The 23,113-nt window shown below is 42.9% G+C and overlaps 1 protein-coding gene across 1 annotated transcript in view; it reads right to left on the bottom strand.

Annotated features, from left to right (window-relative positions):
• The window catches only part of lrrk1 (leucine-rich repeat kinase 1), a 64,560-nt gene that overhangs the window by 24,339 nt on the left and 17,108 nt on the right, over positions 1 to 23,113 (bottom strand). Inside the window, exons 4-26 of the mRNA XM_080434398.1 lie at positions 21,776 to 21,947; positions 20,553 to 20,732; positions 16,953 to 17,095; positions 16,499 to 16,725; positions 15,837 to 15,964; positions 15,100 to 15,263; positions 14,542 to 14,679; positions 13,303 to 13,415; positions 12,876 to 12,946; positions 12,428 to 12,557; positions 11,614 to 11,726; positions 10,929 to 11,143; positions 10,223 to 10,387; positions 9,281 to 9,453; positions 8,852 to 8,975; positions 8,522 to 8,681; positions 8,196 to 8,374; positions 7,977 to 8,074; positions 7,125 to 7,296; positions 6,839 to 7,008; positions 5,152 to 5,291; positions 4,133 to 4,433; positions 1,940 to 2,109 (exon numbers count right to left, since the gene is read on the bottom strand). Of these exons, the coding sequence (XP_080290524.1) occupies positions 1,940 to 2,109; positions 4,133 to 4,433; positions 5,152 to 5,291; positions 6,839 to 7,008; positions 7,125 to 7,296; positions 7,977 to 8,074; positions 8,196 to 8,374; positions 8,522 to 8,681; positions 8,852 to 8,975; positions 9,281 to 9,453; positions 10,223 to 10,387; positions 10,929 to 11,143; positions 11,614 to 11,726; positions 12,428 to 12,557; positions 12,876 to 12,946; positions 13,303 to 13,415; positions 14,542 to 14,679; positions 15,100 to 15,263; positions 15,837 to 15,964; positions 16,499 to 16,725; positions 16,953 to 17,095; positions 20,553 to 20,732; positions 21,776 to 21,947 (3,646 nt within the window). The remainder of the gene's footprint in view (positions 1 to 1,939; positions 2,110 to 4,132; positions 4,434 to 5,151; positions 5,292 to 6,838; positions 7,009 to 7,124; positions 7,297 to 7,976; positions 8,075 to 8,195; positions 8,375 to 8,521; positions 8,682 to 8,851; positions 8,976 to 9,280; positions 9,454 to 10,222; positions 10,388 to 10,928; positions 11,144 to 11,613; positions 11,727 to 12,427; positions 12,558 to 12,875; positions 12,947 to 13,302; positions 13,416 to 14,541; positions 14,680 to 15,099; positions 15,264 to 15,836; positions 15,965 to 16,498; positions 16,726 to 16,952; positions 17,096 to 20,552; positions 20,733 to 21,775; positions 21,948 to 23,113) is intronic.

Raw genomic sequence — 23,113 nt, 5'->3', positions numbered from 1 at the left:
ATACAGGGTTAAGCAAACATCAACACCCTCATACCTGTCAAACTACTTCTCCAAAGTGAGTGACACCCACAGCCACAACACTAGAGGGAGCGAACATGATCTGGTACCACCCAAATCTAGAACAAATATGGGAAAGTTCTCATTCTACTGCTCTGCCACCAAAATGTGGAATGCCCTGACACCATCCATTAAAGGATGCGTAACACTGGTTTATTTCAAAATTGGCCTGAAAAAACATCTATCTATGTATCAGGAGACCAAAAGGGGAGGTAAATGTAATTTTCCCATTTCTCCAAAGGTGAGTTCAAAAGGACTCTTTTTGGTTTGTCATGAACTGCAGTAAAATGGCTTTCAAGGACACTGGAGATTATTTCTGTACTTGACATCTATGGCAGAGGAGTACAGTTTGTTGTAGGCTATAAAAGGAGAGGGCCATGGGATGATGCCCCGTGCAGGAAATAATTAGGTAAAAACGTAGGTTAACTTGCACCTTTTACTTCTCAGACGTCTCTTATTTGGCAGTCTGATTGGCTGGGAGGCCATGTCCTTTTGTTACAGTGACGCCAGAGCCAAGTTTCAGAGTGGTTAGTGTAGATCCTGAAAAGGACTGAAAGCTATTTGGTTTATGTTTTCTAAGTTTTATGAGCATGGCTGGCAAGCAGCTGCCTTTTGTTTATAATAAGGTCTCCTTATTATGAAGTTTTACGTTATTTACTTTGTGAGTCATCTAACATCCATCCATTCAGAGACCCTTGTCACAACCTCTTTTAAATACACTACAGTATGTACCAACTGGCGAACTGGCTTCTATTGTTATGACTCAGCATTTAGCGACAAAAAGAGGCAATTGTTAATTCCACTACGTCTCTCTTATGTACTGAGGGAGGTCATTTGAAATAATGACTGGAAAACAGCCCAAGTCTCAGGCAAGATTCATAGTGGAAATGCATGCATGGCTGCCAAATGTTCCGTTCTTTTATCTTGCAGCTTTTTCTGGACTTGTGACCCAAGACTTATTCACAGATAATGACATGCACCAAACAGACTACAAGGTGAGAACATCAGGGCTAGTGCGGACAGAGATGTTGATGAAATGGAGAAGAGACATATGAGAAGGAAGGACCAATGATAAAAGAGTTCTGCAATGCTGAAATAAAGAAAATCAAGCTAAACACATCTGTGTTTGAAGGTGGAAGGTTAACTTAATATAGGATAGAATGTAAACCAGAGAGTTGAGAATTAAGAATGATAAAATGGAGAGTGAAAAGGGTTAAAGCTTGAAACGGAGACAGTGAATAGAGAAATCCCAGGGCTATCTGTTGTACAATGAAATATCAGGAATTTCACATATTCAAAACATTGAGAGTTACAGTAGTTTGGTTGGGGGTAGGGCTGTTACGATGATGACATTTTACTTGCCAATTAATTGTTGCTCAAATAATTGCGATTAACGATTTAATTGTGTTTCTGTCGTTGGACATTGGAACATTATGAATAAAAATTACATTTCCGTTTGGATTTTAGGCTTCGTAAACAAAAGTTTCACAGGGCAGATATGACAAATAACTATACATATTTAATAACTTTAAATGTTTAAAAATATATGAAAAACGTTCAACAATTTCTGAAATGTTTGAATATGGTTATGGCCGAGTCATAGTGACATGACCGTGACGACGTAGTCATAGTGACGTGGCCGTGGTTTGATTATGGTTATGTCAGAGTGACGTGGCCGTGGTCTGCCCGCCGTCCGGCTGGCTGGCCGATGGAAATGATTATGACGATTATGCAGAAAATAATTGTGATTATCTAAAATAATTGCAATGAGACGATTATGTAATAATTGTGACAGGTCTAGTTGGGGGTCAAGAGTCGATGTCATGTTATGTGACCTTTGAGGTTGGCTGGGATTCCAGAGTAAACATGTCATTTCTGTTACCTGTGTCACTGCGGATGACCTGCTGTCGACACTTCTTGAAGTGGAAGCGTTTGACAGCTACTGGCTGCTTCCGATAGAGGGCTCTGTAGATGATGGTTCCACTCCCACCCTGGCCCAGAATATCTGTCTCTTCCTCAGAGCACTCCAACTGGGCCTTCTCCAAGAAGAGGCTGAAGCGTGCACACGCAAGCACGAGCACGCGCACGCACATAAACACACACACACACACACACACACACACACACACACACACACACACACACACACACAGAGAAAGGACTTTCTCATAACCTTGATTAATTCCATAAAAACTAAATCCCTGTCCCTTGCCATAACCTCACCTGTATTATTAATAAACCATATCATAATCCTTAAGTAAAGGAAGCAGTCTGGGTTTTCCTTCTATAAAAAGGATTAAAGGATTGCAGCATATTGCAATATGCATATTGCATCATTCAATATAGTGATTTTGATATATTTGCAATGAATTGTTCAGATAGTGAAAGCACAGATTCGGGAGACACACTTAACTGATCCCCAATCAATGTCCCTGAATCCTATATACACAACGTGGCTATTTGGATTTAAAAAAATCAAATGTGTTTTCCTGACCCATCAACGCATGCGCAAAAACAATCAGAACGCCTATAACCCTCAACTCAATTTTACCCCAATTTACCGTCAGCATATGTGGCACATCTGGGAAACAATGTACAGTATACATTTTGTCCGGAGTGCTCTCCTATAGGCCCACAGTATAGCTGCATTCCTGAGCCATTAGCAGTATCCTCTACATCCCACTCCATAGCTCTTTCAAGTGGAGCAACGAAAACAAACCAAGATGGTGGTTGAATTTAGCATTAGAACAATAGTCCTTGGTCCTTGGTCCAAATGATGCCACTTTGAACATCTAGCTCTGGAAATAGTTTCCTTAAAGGTCTCACATGTGGACATAAAAACTAGGGGAACATTAGATCAGCCACTTTCACTTCACATATGCTATGAATTGCATTTCAGAGTAATTTTTCTCTCCCTGTTCAGTATTTGGGGTTATGTGTGTGTACTGTAGAAGCGTGTGCGTATGTGCGTGCGCGCATATATGTGGTAGCTTTGGTTAGTGAGTCTGCATGTGCATCTTGTCGGTAATAATATAAAGCTTTCAGGAATTCATTTATTTGATATCTGCCAATGTATTTATGAATGGGAGGACAACATGTGTGTGTGATTGCATAAATATTCGGTAGGGACTGGGAGGCAAACATCTCAGCAGGCCTTTGGAGGCCAGTTGCGCAACCAATCCTCCAGTACCGCTTCTGAGTCCTTGACTGTGTCAGCTGTGTCTGTGTGTGTGTGTGTGTGTGTGTGTGTGTGTGTGTGTGTGTGTGTGTGTGTGTGTGTGTGTGTGTGTGGGAAAAGACAGACAGAGGCAGTGAATGTGTATGTGGAAGTGCTTGAGGGAGTGATGGATCATGCATGTGCAGGGTGGAGGTACCCTTGAGGTTCGACAATACATCAACAGATGCTGTCGCTGGCAAGAATTCAACTGAAACTCATTATACAGCCAAGCCCCTGGAGGGCAGCGCAGGCTCTCTCCTTCTCTACCCTCTGTGTGCGCGCGCGTGTGTGTGTGTGTGTGTGTGTGTGTGTGTGTGTGTGTGTGTGTGTGTGTGTGTGTGTGTGTGTGTGTGTGTGTGTGTGTGTGTGTGTGTGTGTGTGTGTGTGTGTGTGTGTGTGTGTGTGTGTGTGTGTGTGTGTGTGTATCTGTCTCTTAGTATGTATTGTGTGCTCCATCCAGCTCTTGTCAGGACAGCTCCTGTGGAATCTGCCTGGCTGAACAGCAGACAAACCACCAGGCCTGTCCTGCACAATGGTGCAGTGATGTGGAGCCAAGGCAGTGGAGGTCTGACATCCACACACACTGGCTCCATAACAATTAGATGTCACCCTGACTGGGAGGAAGAGGGAAAGCGAGCAGGAGAGATAAAGTACAAAAACAAGAGCGGACGCCGAACGGAAGCAGATGGTGGGGTGGGTGCGAAGGGTCAAGGGTTATGGCTCAGAGGCCAAAACAAAGAATTAAAACAGGTCCTCTGCCAATTACATTTGTTTTCTATCAATGACATTCGGTAGGGTGATGTCACTAGGGGGCCAGCTGGGGTTAAAGGCCAGGGCTCGTGAGGCGAGAGGTATTACCGTGATGGGAAGTCAGTCATGAAGAGCTCGGGGACCAGCTCCTGGAGGGGGACAGGCAGGTCCGGGTGCTGGGGACAGATGATGTGCTCCTTGTCCACTGCGGCCAGCACACAGTCCTCCATGTTAAAGTAGTGACTCCTAACTCCGTCCCCTGTCCCGCTCCGTCCTCTTGCCTCTCCTCCCCCTGGTTCGGCCTGGCTGGGTGGGAGGTTCTGGCTGTGTCTACCCGCCGAGGCACACAGTGGACAGGGGGCGTACTGCTCTATGACAAGGCTTCCATCACTCTCACTGGCTGTCAGGGCTACAGCAGGTAAAACAAATAACACATAAGAGTGACAAATTAATGGACTGTATGAAAAACAAGGCACGTCAAATATGCTCACGTGCACGTGCTAGGCACACTCGTCAGCACACGCAGAGCCAACATAAGGCTCCATCCCTGGTCTCGTTCGTTGCCAACGTATCAGGCTGAGAGAACCTTAGTTACACCGTTTCCACACATCAGAACTAAGCCGCTAGCCTTAAAATGATAGCGTCAAATGGTGTTTTGACAGGTAAATCGACAGCAGTAGGTAGCCTGGAAACCTGATTAATCTGCGAGCTCATGTTTCGTCTAGGAATACCAGGCTAAGTAGTAGCATCCTTGGGCGTGCAATGCCTGTTAAAGTTGATGAGTCATTGGGGCTTGTAAGCTTGAGGCTGCATGCAGCCATGTGCACGGTGGGTGGGTCTGACGCAGCGCTTGACTGGCAGCTCCACCCGACAATGAAGGATGGATGCAGTTTACTAGAGCTGGTGTTGTGGAGGCAATCACAGTATGCGATGGTGCACGTGCACCTGTGCATTCAAATGACTGATTATAAGACAGACAGAGGAAAGCGCAGAGAATGCAGTAAGATTAATGGGTAGAAAGAGAGAGAGATACAGAGAGAGAGGTTGAGTGTGTAGCCATGTTCAGAGAGAGAAAGAGAGACTGTGTTGGGAAGAGAGAAAGAGAGACAAAACAGGTCTGCACCCACCAGGGAACCACTGTTCTATTAGAGAGTTGACATGGTCGGTAATGAAAGCCATGGCGGAGAAATCTCTCATTTCTGACTGACAGATGATCTTTATGCCTCCACTCTTCTTCCTCTTCCAGTTGACATCAGATGACTCCACACTGCAGACACACAGACAGAGCCAGACATTTCACTTCATCACCTCTTCTAATCCCTTCTCATCATCACTAGTAGTCACCACCATGCTTTAGCCTATATGTACTTGGACGTATGATCAAATAAGTGGTGCAGTGACCAGACTTTTTTATACATTCCTGTTTTTTATTTTGTTTATGTAACTAAACTTCTCTTTACATCTCCAAGATTAAAGGCCCATACTGGTGGTCTGACATGTTTTGAGAGTAATGGTTAGGTCTTAATTTTCGAAAGCATACTGTAGTTTTAAATTTGTATTTTGTCATTGAATTCTATTAATTTCTGTATGGTATGAAAATACTTGTAGTGACTTGAAATTTGTTTTAGATAGGCAATCCAACATGACATTTCTGTCATATTTCTTGCCAAAGTTACGTTATCGTTGAAGTTTAAGGCAGTTGAAAGCATGGATTGATTTGAAAAGTCTAACTGGACATTTAAAAAAAATGTTGTATCAGAGTGGATTTTTATTTGACTAAAGATATCTGTTGGAAGTCTTGACTACCTTCCCATTTTTTCCCAGCTAGAGGTAGGGTCATGAGGTCACATGAGGTCACTACTTTTCGAGATACGTTGTTTGTGACCAAAGTGTTGGACAGACGGACAAACAGACCAACATCGCCATTCTCAGAGCCCTACCACCACACAGGTAAAAAATTGGCTAAATCTGGTATTGTTTAAGAATCTACCATGCAGATGGCATGCTCTGGAAGATAGTTTGAAGTCATGTCAAGGATGCACTGAATCGTAGTCAATGGGCTAAACATTCCAGACGGCTGGGATGGTCCTTTAACAGTGACAAATGTACATGAAGTGAGGAAGTGAGGGATATATACAAGAGCATAGCTTATTCCTTCATACACCCAATGGTATGAAATGTGAGTTTATCTGAGAAGCACCTGTGAGAGCTGCCGGCTGTGATTATGCCAGAGTAGCTGGCTGTGAACCACATAGAGGTATGGGTATGTGTGCTTTGAAGAGGTATGGGTGTGTGCGCTTTGAAGAGGGAACATAACGCTGCTGGACCATCTTATTATCACAGGATGTGGTGCTAAGTCTGTCTCTGAATGCAATTAATTATGTCTACTCTGATACAGCTTAGCTCGGCCTGGGGGAGACGCAAAGCGTGCTAGTCTGGCAGCGTGCCTGCAATTGGGATGTCAAAGCTATTCTCACCTCCTAAGCAAAACTATAGGAACTGCAGTTTTACTGTGTGTGTGTGTGTGTGTGTGTGTGTGTGTGTGTGTGTGTGTGTGTGTGTGTGTGTGTGTGTGTGTGTTTCATGCACATTAGTCAAAAAACACCCCATTAATCTCAATGACCCTTCAAAGGTTTGAAAGTTGCAACTCAATCATACCTATCTGGAGGACTGGTCTAATCCTGAATCCATTACATGAGTCATACAGTGTGGGCCTGGAAGCAAATTAAATTAATGTATTTGCCTCACATCTCGTGGAGTCCCATTGTCCCCGATTGCTTTTTAGCCCCAGAACTATTTTTCCCCTGCTCTGACCTGAGGTATCCCCCATCAAAGGTAACCAGCAGTCCTTCCTTCCAGTAGATGGTCTGGCTGCGTCGTACTCTAAAGGTGCTGCAACGATTCCTCTGCTGAGTCCCAGCAAAGCTGTAGATCACAGAGTTCCTGCTTCGCTGGTTCTTAGCACTCCTCTTTGGCTCAAATGACTTCAACAACACAAAATCGGGGCATTAAATATTAAACAGCAATAACTGTACAGAAGTGCCATGTGGATGATGAATAATATTGTTGTTGATGTGCTTTTAGAAGTAGACCCCATTACCTGGAGGTCCATCTCTGTGAGGCTGATGAGCATCCTGGCGATGAAGCGCTCCCAGAATCCAGCGGGGACGAAGCTCATCTTGAAAAGGCGCTGCAGGGTGTTGGCAGTCTGTTGGCGGAAGCAATGGATGTCCATGGCTGGCTTGGGGGGCAAGAGGTGAGGCAACAGATAACTACAGCAGCAGAAAAGAGAACATAACGTAGTTAGAAAACTACATGATATCAAAGCAAAATGTGAATGCTCATCACTGCGAATAGGCTCTGTGCATAACTGTAGTCCCAGGTTTCCTGAAGGTGGCATACCCATTTCCTGTAGTCTCGCGTAGCCAGACAAGGCATGCTTTCATCACATCCATGCTCGACTATTGCAACAGTATCCTCCATGGCACCACCTCCAAAGTCCTCAATAAACTTCAATATGTCCAGAACTCAGCTACCCACCTGCTCACCAGTACCCGTTCCAGAGACCATATAACACCAGTCCTCCACGACCTTCACTGGCTCCCGGTCAAATAAAGAATCCACTTCAAAATACTACTCACCACTTACAAGGCACTGAACAATCTGGCTCCCCCTACCTCTTCGGCATCACATCCGCTTTATTGCTTGATCATTTTCAAAGCTTCCGAGCTCCAGACTGTATGACGGAAGCATTTGAAAATTGTGGGAGGCAACAGTCTGGCTGGCGAGACTACATTTCCTGTAACGGTTCAGTTACACAAATCGCTGGTTTCCCGGTTCAAATCGGCAGCAGATTCATATGCGTTTCCAGTTCAAATCTGCTGCCTGTAAGACTACAGTTATGCACAGAGTCTAATCATGGACTCAGAGCAGCATGTCTAAGGTACAGTACCTGTTGTTGGCCACGGGTAGCGCTATCTCAAACTTGGCTAGAAACTGGAAATACTGCTCTTCTGTCTCCTGGGTGAATCCTGTTCCCACCAGCAGCATCTGCACAACAGACGGGATGGGAATCAAAAACGCTGAAAATGCTCACAGCACTGATATAAAAACTCGGAAATGCAAGCTGCTGTGTTGAGCCGATGTCTCATTGTGCCAACTGATGCATTACTCTGAGATCTTCTGTGCGGATCACCCCATTCCTGGCCACGGAGCGGGACGACTTGAGGTGGATGATCCTTTCCAGGCACTCTGACAGCCAGACGGGGCACAGGAAGTACAAGGTACACAAGCCATGGCTGGTGTCTGGAAAGTGCAGCAGGGTCCCAGTCTCAATCAGGAAACTGATTGCTGCATGGATGATACGAAACCCAGAAAAGGCAGGACTTGTTATGAAGAATTTTACACAAGTAGTTGCATTAGTATTTTTTTTTAAACAAAGCAATGCAACCCAATCTCTGAAAGTCTTTATATAATAGTTTCCTTTAGGTGCAGTACCGGTCTGCAGGTCCTCATAGTCTCTGATGTCACTTCCTGGGTTCTGCTCTATGAGGAGGTCCAGCTGGGCATCAGTCAGATATTGGACCTCATCCTCAGTGTCTCGTCTGCACCGTTCTGCAATCACTGCTTCCTGCAGTGTCAGGTAGCTCCTAGGGATCTGGTTTAGAGACAATTTAGAAAAAGTCATTTATATGGTAGGTGACTGGACTATAAGTTCATTGCATCCTGCTTTTTATCTTTTGTTCTTGGAACATCCTTTGAGAACATGAGAAGTTGAAGCTGACAGTTCTGCAGGTACCTGTGACAACTACAACTCCATTCACTCACCAGCCTGCCCACCACTTTGCTGCCACTGGCAGATGTGCCGCTGTTATCCTTCATGGAGCAAGCCACCTGGTATATCAGCTTCCTCAGACCGTCCAAGCCCTCTAGGGTCTTACATGACACCTCACTGTGCGCACACACACACACACACACACACACACACACACACACACACACACACACACACACACACACACACACACACACACACACACACACACACACACACACACACACACACACACACACACACACACACACACACACACACACACACACACACATTAATTATTATTCCATTGTCTTGTTCATGGCATTGTATCCCTGGCATTCTGTTTTAAATTTTGTAGGCTATTAGACTTTCACAATTGCTCCAAGTGACTGCATAGGAACTCGGCTGAGTGCCTGAAAATGTCAAATGTGTGTACTGACTGCAAGTGTTTCCAGGTGATGTCAGGATAGCCAGTTGCTCGGGCCCCGGAGGGAGATCGGCAGAGTGCCAGGATGAAGGCACGCAGTGTTGCAATCCTCTCTGTGCGGAACTTGGTGTCGATGAGGTCCAAATGTGTACCCACCACTATGACCGCGGAGTTTGGAGCACGTGCCTTTGGATGCAAATCGGAAGGGGACGAAAGCTATTACCAAAATGTCCTGAGAGTTCTACTGCCACAATCCATCCCATTGATCTGCACAAACACCTGCAGTAAGTTAGTAGATGAGGCTATGACGCAAATTTAGGGAAATGAAGACTGAGAGTAATTTCAACATATTCCACATCATCATTGCTTCCCTCCAGACAGTGGTTGGTTCCTGTGGTCTTGCAAACCAGAACATTTCTTATAAATCAGATCCCCTCCCACTGGAAATACAAACGTGACCTTATTGGCTAACAGTGACACATCTCTGAGTCACTTGAAAAATAAAAAAAGACACATAGTCTTTACTTATAAGACCACTAAGCTATTATTATAGCTCTCACCAGACTCCGAAGGGAGCTGTATTGAACTGCCCAACCGGGCATAACCAAATTATATGGATTGGTCTTTGACAGTGGTGGAAAAGGTATACACTAAAGTAAATACTCAAGTATTGAAAAGTACAAATTACGAAGTACATTTGGTAGCTCACTGTGAGCTTGTAGATCAGCTATTTTCACTTAATTTGAAATAGGGCTTAAGTGGTTAATTAATCATTTATTTTTGTAATTTTGGGTCCCAAGAGTCACTTCCTAGAAATGTAGTGGAGTCAAAAGTACAATATTTCTATCTGAAATTAAGCTGAGTGAAAGTCATCAAAAAAGAAAGAAAAAGAAAACCGCCCAAAAAGTACTGTACTCAAGTCAAAGTTACTGTCCATTACTGGTCCTAGACTCACCTCTATGTTGAGCAGCCACGCCTGCAGGTGGGCCACAGCTTCCTCCCCCAGGGCCAAGTTCCAGATCACCACGTAAAGAGCCTTGTCAGAGAAAAAGGACTGGTTTACTGTCGACATGTTCGCCGGGCCGCCAATGTCCCACACGTTGAATGACACAGAGTCCTTCTGTTGACACAAAAGATTAAAGCTCAGTCCATGGTCACAAGCAAAACAATAAAAAAAAAAAGAACACAAAATGATTTTGAGTACTTATTTAGTTTAGGCTGGAATGTCAGTTTATATATGACTTTATCAAACGTTTCATTGGAGATACTTTGTGTGAACAATGCATGTCTGATAACCAAGCGCACACCTGCACCATCTCCATTCAGAATGACACACATACAGTATGGGAGAATAATGGAGAATATAGTAGTGGTAGTGAGCCAGAGCTGTATTACTAACTACACAGGTCAGTCCCTAGGGGGTATGGGGCTCTCTCTCCCTCACTCTCAGTCTCTGACTCACACAGGAGGGTAAATAAGAGTCATTCGCTGCTGGGAAGAACGTCTTAGAGCAGATTTTAAAAGCCCCTTAGAACTCCATGGCAATGAACTGTTCACAGAGACATTAGACAAATAACTAAATACCCTCTGGTCAAGGTCACGTGTATGCATTTTTTTATGTACTGTACAGTCCATCTACTGTCAATGTGTTTTCCCCTCACGCTGTTCTTGGCTCCGTTGGGTTTATCCAGTTCCCAGATGGAGGTGGAGATGCTGCGTTCTGGGGGGCTGAAGTGGGACGTCTTTCCTGTCTGTAACACCTCTAGGAGGGCAGACTTCCCCTGCCGCGGGGGACCAATCACAAGCAGCTTCATCAGCTTGCACGGCTCCGCCTTGCGGAGATGAGCCCGGAGGAAGGCCATCACAGACACAGGACCTGGGCAGCCAGCAGTTTGACAATGTGTGAAGATTGCATTTTTTAAATTAGACCGGCTATACGGTATTAATTAGCTTTAAACGGTGGACCTTTACAGGAAAATAATTGCTGGACAAATTTCTACCATTAAGATGATAACTGCTCAAAGCTTAAGCAAGGAGAAGACATCAGGGGCTTCTACACTTCTGTCCAGTGTTAACTTTGTTGACTAAGACTAAAAGACTAAGATTTTGATATTTAGTTGACTAAGACTAGACTAAGACTAAACAATTTCAGATGACTAAAACTGGACTAAAACTAAGTGGTGTGTTATTCAAAAGACTAAGACTAAATCAGAATTTGCTGCAGTGTTAATTTTGTTGACTAAGACTAAGATTTTGATATTTAGTCTACTAAGACTAGACTAAACTAAACAATTTCGGATGACTGTCATGGGGTTATATGGGGACATGGGGACATTCAGGCTCTACCTTCTTTCCTGACCTCCAGAGGGACATTCATGATATTCAGGTCTTCAATGTCCAGCTGCCACAGGTTAGAGAGCTGACCTAGCTCCACTGGTAGCTCTCGGATACCTGGATTACTGTTCTCATAGAGGAGACAGCATGGATCAAGAATGAGTTTATTGCACAAGGATAAAGTGGTCAGAGAAATGAAAAAGAGATATATAAATGTAATAAAATATAAAATAAAAACCTTTTTTATTAAATAGCTATAGGGGGGTTGCACAGCGAAGAAATGTAATAGCTTTGGTCGGCTTACCCAGAGAAGGAGAAAAACAAAACAAAACAAAAAACCCAAATGGGAACTTGTTGATGCTCTGATAAATCCTTTTTTGGCATCCATTTCCAGAACAATTCAATCTCTGTGAGAAGACGTTTCAGAGACCTCACCCATTTGCTACACTCATTTGATACACCAGCTGGTAGCATCTGCACTGGATCCAAGGCCCAATGCAAGCTCAGTTGCACCCCAATGGGTTTAGATACCTTATTGAATCCCTCTTTTTCTTCTTACTGTCCTTACTAATCACCTTGATCAACTAGCTGGTTAATGTAACTTTAACTAAAATGTTTAACTGTTGTCAGTACTTTTCCACAGAGACAGACTTGAAGCTTGTTGCTGTTAGTGTGTGTGTGTGTGTGTGTGTGTGTGTCTGTGTGTCTGTGTGTCTGTGTGTGTGTGTGTGTGTGTGTGTGTGTGTGTGTGCGCGTACGTGTCTGTGTGTGGGTGTGGGTATGTGGGTGGGTGGGCATACTGTATGTGGGTGCCAAAGGGACTTACTTGGAAAGATAGAGCTCGGAGAGGTTCTGCAGACCGCACACGGACTGCGGCACACACTCCAGCTGGTTGTCGTTCAAGAACAGCACTTCCAGCGAATCGCGTAGAATTATCGGAAACTCAATGGGACTCACTGCCAAGTAAGAGCCACAATGACACACACGTATAATACATCCTCCCACACACATTACAAACCACGACACACTACAAGCAGATACATTTCATTATACTGTAATTGTTAAGTGGATTGGGGGGTTCGCGGCTATGTGATCATGCCAGTACAGCTTCTGAAACAAACCTCCATCAACGGGGCCAAACAACCAAATATTAACCAAATGGCTTTACTTTCAATCCTAGATAATTGTACGAGCATACTCAACATTCATGGCAGCAGATCAGCCTCAACAGTCTTTAAATGGGAGCTGTCCAAAGCAGACAGCAGTATATGTACCTGGGTCAGGGTCCCTCCTGTTCCATGTCGTCAGAAAGGCCAGCCTCCTGGTTTTGGGGCCTTCCTCGGTTCTAAAGAAAATAATTAGCTGATATAAATGGTTGCAGCAATCACATATAAAGGTGGGGGTGTTTTTAATTTTGGAGTTGAGAATCAAATGTATCTTTTCTTCAAGCTTTTATCAGGGACATAACAAAGACATGGCATCCTTAAATATTGTAAAGGCATATTTGCAATACACATACAGTACAGTACAACAAAATCAAGACTACATAGATCAGTCTACAGTAGGTAATGGTGAAGTCACATACAATCACTAAGAACCACAAAGTGAGTATTTCTGGTCACTGAATGAACAATACTTGTTGGAGAGGGTGTTGGGGGCATAATTTCATCACAGCAATTTTAAGGCATGGACCTACAGTACCTGCCTAGATGGTTCCTGGAAAGGTCAAGGGTCCTGAGCTGAGAACCCTTCCACTTATTGGGTGCTGGGAGGGCTGCAATCTGATTCCCACACAATCTCAAGGACACCAAAGACTGAAAAGGCACAAGGGAGGGTAGGGGTGGAGGAATATTTATTTCTATCACTACCCTTCATTTCACAAGTTTCCTTTGTGTTTATAATAAATAAAACACACAACAAAGACCAGAACTGGATACTTCACACAACACTCAAATACTGTTGTGGTCATCATTTAGCAGATAAAACAGTAAAAAAAAAAGAAAAAAAAGAAAGGGGATTACAAATCCTATAGTTCTCCATTTATTAAAAATGAACACCCGTTTGTTTGTTTTTTGCATTGTTTTGTTTGTAATGTAAATATAATCTATAGCACAGTTAGGGCAGCAGTATCTCAGTGGGTAGAGAAGCCGCCTCGGAAATAGAAGGTCACCAGTTCACCCCGCAGCTTGCCCAGTGTGTTTCAAAGTGTCCCTGAGCAAGACACTTAGGTTAGTAGGCAGGGAGCAGTTAGGGCCAAACTGCAGTTAGGCTCTAAGAGCAGTTAGACCTAACTACTCCCTGGGTGTTGTATTAATAGCACCCACTGCTCCTAATAGTTAGGGTGGGTAAATGCAGTTGTTGTTGGGGTTTTTGTCGGTACAAAAAACAACAAAAAATGGGGACTCAATTATATTGTATTATTATTATTTGATCATTATTAACTAATTAAATGATTATATAATTATTACAGTACCTTTCCTAGGTGCTTTAATTAAGGAGTAAGTCACAGGCCAAAATATCACACTGTTGCAACAGTACCACCTTGTGGTGTTTTAAGGGATCACAAAATGTATTTCTGTAGGTGTTAAGAGATGGCTCAAATGTCACGGCATCCACCAGTCTTTAGTATTAACCCGCCCACAATTGCCAGACATTGGGAAAATTATAAATTCACATTAACCTGTATTTAAACCACACAAGACAAGTCAAGTATATATGACTTAAGAATTACTATGGCCTCCTCTCCTTGTGTCCACCCGAGATTATTCAGAAAGTAGTATTTCTAAACAAAACAGACAGGATAGGAGTACAAGAATTTCACTGTGTGCAATGTTGTTACCAGTTGTATTGTATGTGCATGCACGTGACATTAAAACATCTTGAACCTAAATGAATGAAACCACTAAGAATAGCTGTGCACAGAAAGTCAATAGAAAATACCTCAAGCTCAAATATATATGACGGCAGCTCCTTAATGTTGTTGTCTGAGAAGTCCACTTCATTTAAGTGAGTCCTCCAGAATATGGAGATGGTGTTGGGAAGACTCTCTATTGCATTGGAAGAAGCTTTGCATAGTTTCTGCAGAGAGAGCAGGGAGGGCGCAGGGCTGTCATCAACTCTGTTCATCACATTGCATATCACAGACTCTACGAATACATTCACACAAGGCCTTGTCCAAATACGTACATTGACACAAGCATATGGCTGGACTGGAGCAAAATAACCAATGAAAATGACATGAAGTTATGATGTTTCTTATGAAACCGTCAGACGCTAACATCATCAAACACACCAAGTGTTTACAACGGCTGTAGTCACACTGGAGTGTGGTCAAGTGGGTGTGTCAAAACCTGTTGACGCATCTACGTTTTAAAAATAAATAGACAATGGGAACAGGTGGACTCGCGTGTCAGAATTATGTGTTCAGTGTCAGGGCATTAACTATGACGTGAGGTTTCCCTCGCAGAAATAAAAACAGTGGCAGAATGGCTTCCCTACCAGTGGACAGGCCCATGGGTCTGGGAAAGTGGTGAGCTTGTTGCGGCAGACATTAAGGATGCGGAGGGATTTGAAACAGTGCATGACAGTTGTTGGCAAGCAGGTCAAACAGTTATCAGACACATCCAGCTCCTCCAGTTTACGAAGACCAATCCAGTTCGTAGCTGATGGAACAAAACAAAGCTTAAGAATTAAGTGAATACACTGAAGCCTTCAGACCGGAAATCCATGTTGTTTGATTTTTCTTTTTGCAGTTGAAGTGAAGTCATTCCAAATCTCTTTGTATGCAATATACATCACCCTGAAGTACACAACCTCTACTGCTTTTAACTCTGCATGTAATATGCTGTTTAGATGAATGAATATGGTCCTTCATTTAAAGGGAGGTAAGTGATATTTTTAAGTGTTGAAAAGCTCTATATTGTGATACCAATCATTGCTAGTGTTTGTTCAGTAACAGGGGTCTCCCGTCTCTTTAGTAAATAGAAAACATCATCAGGTTGGGATACCAATTTTATCCAATGAGTTTTTCTTTTGGGGTTCCCTCTCCTGAATAGATACAATTTGCATCACAACCTGAAAATGTACTTGGTGTTCACTAAAGAGCTGGAGAGATGGGGAGATCCCTGTTACTGAAGAAACACTATTTTGCTTTTACAAAAACAAATCACTTACTCTCCCTTTAAGGGAGCAATTTATATTTACATAGTAGTAGTGCAATAAGGCTCAGAACATACCATCAGGGATGTCAAACAGGGAGGTGAGCTGGTTCTTGGAAGCAATTAGTCTCTGGATTTGGGTGAGATGAAGCAATCCAGTGGGCAACGTGGTCAGTTGGTTTTGAGAAAGAATCAACTGTCGTAAACTAAAAGAGAGGGAACGTAAAAGAAGATAAACAAAAACAGAGAGATGTAGTATAAGAGAGAGAGAGACTTAATGTACATCTGCTAAGCTCTAATGGGCCAAACAATACAGAGCATACATGAATCAATATTACTATTCAAACATTGCAACGCATGAACTGCATGAAACAGAGGATGACAACTTCCTCACCAGACGACAGACTTTGGATTTACTCCGTTTATGGTAAAATCTCAACTTCCTGTCCTATTTCATTTTATCATCTTAGCACATTCACTGGCGTCCAAGTCCCTATTCTGGGGGCGAACGTTCAGCTAAAAGCTCACAACGCATTGTAAAACGACAAATGCCGGGCTTGTAGGTCGACTATTTGCCCCCGAAGAGATTTGGTGTAGAGAGAAAAAGGATGGGTCCAAGTATAGACCCCTGGTGGACCCCAGTCAACGAAGTATATACGTAGGGTTTAAAGTGGTTACATTTTCCTTGCTTTCTGAGAATAATGAGCGTCTTATCGCTCAGTTGAGCACTGAGGGTTTACCTTGTACAGATAACCTCCAGGGAGGTGTTTGCAGGAGGCAGCTCTCTGAGCAGGTTGTTGGAGAGGTCTAAGGACTGCAGTCTGATTAATCCCCATGGTACCACAGAGGGAAGGGCAGCCAGGCTGTTAGACGACAGGTCTAGGTGGGTGATACGAGATGACATTTCCATGAACCAGTCCAGCTCCAGCCACGGCAACTTCAGACCACTCCAGCACACACTGACAGCCTGTGTGTGTGTAGGGGTATGTATATTAAGATTATGTTTGCAGCAAAGAATTAAGACAAAAGTGGGAGAAATAAAACATGTAGATACAGTATACAGCACACATGGAATACAGTATTATTGAGTGACTCAATATTATTGAGTCACTGCATAAATGCAAGCACATGGGTATTGTGTATACATCCAGATGTGTACAGATACATTACATGGGCAGACATGTATAGACGCACCTGATCTTCCTCTGCGTCGGACGAGGAGGTGTCCTGTATTTTCTGTCTGAGGAGGTGTTTGCTGAAGGCAGGGTGGTCCATTAGAGTGTATGATGAGAAACCTGCACCATTCTGGAGCAGGAACCACGCTATCTCCTCATTACCTGCCCAGGAAAAACACAGGATACACAGATTCAAAATGCCCTCAGTTGATATTTGCACTGTTAACCCATTAAGACCTGAGGCCGATTCTACAAATGTCTTCTAAATCCAAACAGTTTTCTGAAAAACGTAGGTCGCTATATCAGTGGTGCTCAAACCTTTTCATGTCAAGGACCCCCAAAATTATATGTTTTTGGCCGCGGACCACCAGAAGCAAAGATTTGAGAAAATATATTTATATATTGAAAGATTTGCACAAATTTCTAAAATATTAAAAAAATAGCAGATCTACAAGCTGATAGCACGGTACGAAGTGACGCGCTATGAGCTTGTATATCTGCAATTTTTTAAAAGCCTAAAATCAAAAATGTCATATGCTTTCCCAGTTTGAATGGGTTAAATAGACAGGGATCCCACATACAAAGTACCATTCAGCCCTGTAACTTGACGATCAGTCAAAGGTGGTTATCTTGTCTGGAGCATGGCATTGTGCTAAATGACAAGAAACACGGCAAAATATTCCCCTTTTTCAGAAAGGCACCAGCCAGACCCTGTTAATTACAGGCCAATTGCAGTTCTTAGTGTCACTTCCAAGGTCTTAGAAAAAGTAATTCATGAGCAGCTTTATATCAACAACTCCATAACAAAGTTATAATATACATTTCAATGGGGCTTTAGGAAGTCGCACTCTACCATTTTTTTTGGTGCTTTTTTTAAACAATTTTATTAGCTGGCAAGCTATGTGGCATGATCACCTCAAAATTCACCCTTGGCATTAGCCGTTCACTTCTCAAATGGTTCATCTCCTATCTCTCAGATAGAGACCAAAAGACTGACATCCATGGACATCTTTCCCCTGCATTACCAATGATTTGTGGGGTCCCACAAGGGAGTGTCCAGGGTCCCTTTTTTAATCTATAAACTATACAGTAAATTACCCTCAAACTGCCTGCATTGTCAATCTGTTCCTTTATGTTGATGACTCTGCTTTCCTGTCCTCTGACAAGGATGTCGATAAGCTACAGGCCGCTCTCAGAGAGGAATTCAGAAAAATCAAGTCTTGTGCTCTCAAATTATCTCTTCATATGGCCAAAATAAAATATATTTGGGTCCCAACCTAGGCCAAGCAAATTGGTCTCACGTAACTTTGACCTCAAGAGCCATACCTTTGCCGCAAAAACCTCAACCAGCTATCTACATTGTTACCTGGACAGCTGGTAGAGTGGTGAAACAATGGCTCTAAAGACCATGAACAAGGTGAATGGCAGAATTATATTGCTGGCCAGAAAGGTTCCTTTTTTAGACTCAGCTTTTAGCCAACTCTCTTGTTCTTTGTTGCTTTGCTTATGCAATCTGTTCTAGGTACGGTGGTCTGACCAAAGTTTTAAAGGAGAAACTGCAGGTTTCCCAGAATAAACGTATTAGATTAGCACCGCCAGGAAGCTAGGTTTGTTCAACTCCAGCTCAACATGGTTCACAACATTTACAACCACAGGGCCCCTGAGTATCTCACAAATCTCATTCAGAGGAGTGGTTCAAAACTAATATACCGTAGGTAATGTTCTTTTAAATTCAGTGCAGCCTCAAACTAGAATATGTTGCCCCTCATTATAAAATGTATGAGCAGTCGACACACTTTTAAGTAGAAAGTTAAATGTGTCTTTTAGGTTCTGGGATTCAGGAATGGACGGACTACTCTGCTACATACTGTAAACTGCATTTACACTGTAGATACAAGATACTAACTGGCACACTCTCCTCTCATCTCCCTGCCCACTCCCATTGATAAAATCGGACAGATCCGTCTTGATCACATGACTATAGAGGTACTCTGTACCGATTTGTGTGATGTACAAAATCTGTAGGAGTAATATCAGAAAAATTGTTTTGCAAAAATCGGCCTCCTGGTGGCGCTATAGGGTAATGTGAAAAGGGTGGCATTTGTTCCTCAACCTAGTGGGAAAGTTTCACAGCAATCGGACACTGCGTTCATGATTTGAGGCATTTTGTTCAAAACGGGGCACTCCTGCAAACTTTAGTTGCCAATCTTAGCCAATCAGGGTGGAATATAAAAAATCCGACCCGTATGGTATAATGACTATAGATCATGTGTACTGATTTGCGTGATATTTGGCTAAAAACTGAAAGAGTAATATAAAAACGATTATTTTACATAAGTCGGCCTCCTGGTGGCGCTATAACAGGCCCATGTAAAACATTTGGGGCAGAGGTTTTGCTCTGGCATCCAGGGAGTGTGTGTGCACAGTTTCACATCGATCGGAGATTAGCTGCTCACAGACCGACGGACGGACAGGGTGCAAAACATAGTCTCGGCCACGCCTTTGGCCTGGCGGAGACGACTAGAAAAGTACACTCCTTGGAGCGCAGACTGGGTTGGCAGAGGTTCTTCCTTGGCCTACTGGGAGTATCCAATCAGTCCAGCGGTGCCTGAGATTAGCTGTTCACAGACGGACACACAAACAGACGGACGGACAGGTGCAAAAACATAATCTCTGTCGGTCTCTCTGCCGTTCCGGCCTGGCAGAGATAACTAGACTCCTATAGTGCTATGAATTATGGACAATCACAGGCCAGCAAAGCAAGTGTGCAGGAGCAACCTCAATATAGACGATAGGGCCTCAAAAGCACGGGGCTTTGAAATCGTTATACTTTATAGACTACATTATTTTTCTAGTGTAATTACACAACAAGGCCCTGACCAACAATGATTGACTAATCTATGAATGGACTTTTATATTTTGGCTCAGAAACTCTTGGGACTTACACATAATGACTAGCCCCATCTGTAAACTCACCCATTGCCGGGCATGTCTGGTAGAGAGAGCACATACCATTAAGGCTCAGTCCTTGTGCAGTTGACCCAGTTTTGAATCCGAACCGAGGTCCTACCCCATCTCTCTGTCATGCCATCTCCACTGTTGCTGAAAGCTTGAAAATACCCCAAAAATAACTGTTGCATGATGGGTGAGGTTACCTAATGATATGTGTTTTTGAAGACAACAAAAATAATTATCTACACTCACAGATACTTTTTTAGGAGTATTTCATGTTCCACAGCAGCAGTCAGTAAAAACAGACACGTTTCAACCTATTGGTCTTCCTCAGCGTTTCTCAATTAAATGCTGTGGAAGACCAATACTGTAGGTTGAAACACGTCCATTTACCTATTGGTCTTCATCAGCGTTTCTCAATAAAATGCTGAGGAAGACCAATAGGTTGAAACACGTCAGTTTTTACTGACTGCTGCTGCGGAACATTGAAGACTCCTAAAAATGTATCAGGGAGTGTGGATAATTATTTTGTTGAGTACATGGTCAAGAATTTGCACCCAGTTTAACCTCAAGACTGTCCTTTGAGTCGAGCACACTTCCTTTGAAGTGAGTTTCTTTGATGTGTTTTTTAAGGCAATCACTAGGTGCCAAATCACATGTGCCCTACCAGTACGTGCAGCAGCGTAAAGTGGCAGCCCTGTGATGACAGCAAATTCATCACTTCGGATGGCACAGTCCTCAGCATCTGCATTGTAGCTGTCGACCAACAGCCTCACCACCTCCAGATGTCCCTGCTGACATGCCGTAGACAACATCCAGTTCAACAGGTCACCTCTCAGACACTGACCTTAGGGAGAGAGAGGCCGATACAAAATACAAGGTGTAAACAGATGACAGATGAAGGACACAAATCGAGAAATGCCTGTACATGATCTCTATAAATACATGCCTCTTGATACCTCAAGTCAAGGCACATTAATTTACTGTATACAGTACAGCACATTTCCCACGAATAAAACTCAATGTGCTTCACATTAAAACACATAAAATAAAGCATTTCAAACCTCTATTCTTCAATCTATTTATATGTTACAGCAGTTACTATGATGTATTCAGTAGCTAAACCATTAAGAGCTTTGTAAAGAGCTTTCTACACACTTCTTTGTACAAATACTTCTATTAGACTCAAGATCCAATGAAATGATCTATGTATAGCAGTAATGCATTAAGCATTTCCCATCCCATTGAGCACTCCGGCTGCAGAATTGTTAATGAGCTGCAGTCTTTTTAGGAAGTACAGCAGAGCAGGCAATACAGTAATCTATCCCTGATGGACCTTTGCGTTACACAGTAGCCTATTTAATTACTTATTCATGATTAATGCTGGATATCTTTGTTTATCAAATATGCTATTATTGTCACTGCAGACCATTGTAAAACCACATCACCGTACCTGCTGTGTATTGCACAGCTCTTCCTACAGAAGCTATAATGCAGTTATGCACCTTCCAGTATTACTTACGCATCATTTTATCCTAAACAATGCCTTGAATAAGCTACATCATGATGACTACTGCGGTCCCATGCTCGCCCTTTCTTAGACAACTCTGCGCTATAATATTGGCCTGTATGTCTGTAGCCTTGTGTCAGTTAAATATTCCTTTTGTTGTCTTTTCATAGCACCAGAAGCCAAAGAAATGTCTTTGTATGAACCCCAGATGAGGTGGTTCTTATCTGACTAGCAAGAGTAGCTGGCATTGCCATCATTTAGCTTATCTGAACTGATTGTCTCAAGTTACACTGTACAGCACATGTCTTCCTATACAAAGACTTTACTAAATGCATGGTTGTGGTGATGTTGATATTTCTCATTACTAGTATTAGAATTACCAGGCACAGAGTCAAGCAGTTCTTTGACCAGGTTGGCATGGCCGTAGTGAGCAGCCAGGATGGCAGGGTTGTTGTCTGATGGCTCCTGGGGCAGGGGGACACGGGCCTCTCGCAGAAGGTAACACACGCTCTCCAAGTCACCGTGTTGGGTGGCCACGCACAAGAGACGCAACTACAGCACAAGAAGACAAGGTTTAAGGACAACAACAAAATAGACTTAAAACACCTATTTATCGTCGCTGTCGGGCAGAAACCTTGTATCTCCCCGATAAATGAATACCCTATTAAGTCTTTGACATAAAAAATAATTATAATAATTTTCGCCTATAATGACAAAATAGGGACACCAGGTTGAAAGTGTGTAAGTCTTGTGACTAGATAATAACTGCACTGGATCCATTGAAAAACAGGTTCTTTTTTCCATTTCCTGAAAAGTTACGGTTGAATGTGGAGGTCTGTAGGCATCAGTGGAGAGCAGAACACAGAAGGCATTCTCGCTAGCTCTCACTAAATCTACAAAATAACGGTTTCAGTGTTCATGCTATGTAAAAATAGCTTCTCGCATTTGAACACATACTGCTGTAGGCTCAAATAAGAGCTTTCTCCACAGGATCAATACATGTGTTTATGTCTGACACATAATCCAATTACACACCCTAAGACTGCAGTTTTTACAGGAACAGGAAAAGGCATTGATATTATATTAAAGCTCTTGAGTTATTAGGAAACACATTCTTTTAAAAACCCTGCTATACAATAGTGGTCAACGGGGCTGTTCAGAAGGCAAAATACTGTACATCAAAAGTGCTTAAACCAGGGACCACCAGTGGGTGAATGGATAGTGTGCCGACCATATGGTTGCAACATGTACAGTTTGATTCTGGCTGGAGCCATGTGTTGCGCATCTCTCACCCTCTCTTTCTATCCTAAGCTTTCTGTTTCTGCACTCTATCGAACTAAAGCAAAAACTGCCTTAAATATTTGCTTACGCCGCCGTTGCGATTGTTTTTTTATACACTAGATGGCAGCACAACCATGACTGAAAAAACTAACTATGCTATGTCACTCTACAATTATATTTTCAAATAGAAAATATGAGGGCGTTTAAAAATAAAATGAGACTGTATTTGATTCATAAACAGCAGCCATTGTTAGAAAATGACACAAATTCTAATTCACATTCACTGGTTATAAATAGTGAGACATATAACAGTGTCACCTGAACTGCATTACCACACTGACCAAGTGTTTCAAAGTGTTGACGAATATCTCACGAAAAGCACAAATAGTATTGACTCTTAGTGCGCAAAAAACATTTCCGAACATAGTACAACAATT

The sequence above is a fragment of the Gymnoscopelus braueri genome (genome assembly GCF_963280865.1).
Source record: "Gymnoscopelus braueri genome assembly, chromosome: 1".
Taxonomy (NCBI): domain Eukaryota; kingdom Metazoa; phylum Chordata; class Actinopteri; order Myctophiformes; family Myctophidae; genus Gymnoscopelus; species Gymnoscopelus braueri.
Note: the sequence above shows the minus strand (reverse complement) of the source record. Positions and strands in the feature narration are given on the sequence as shown.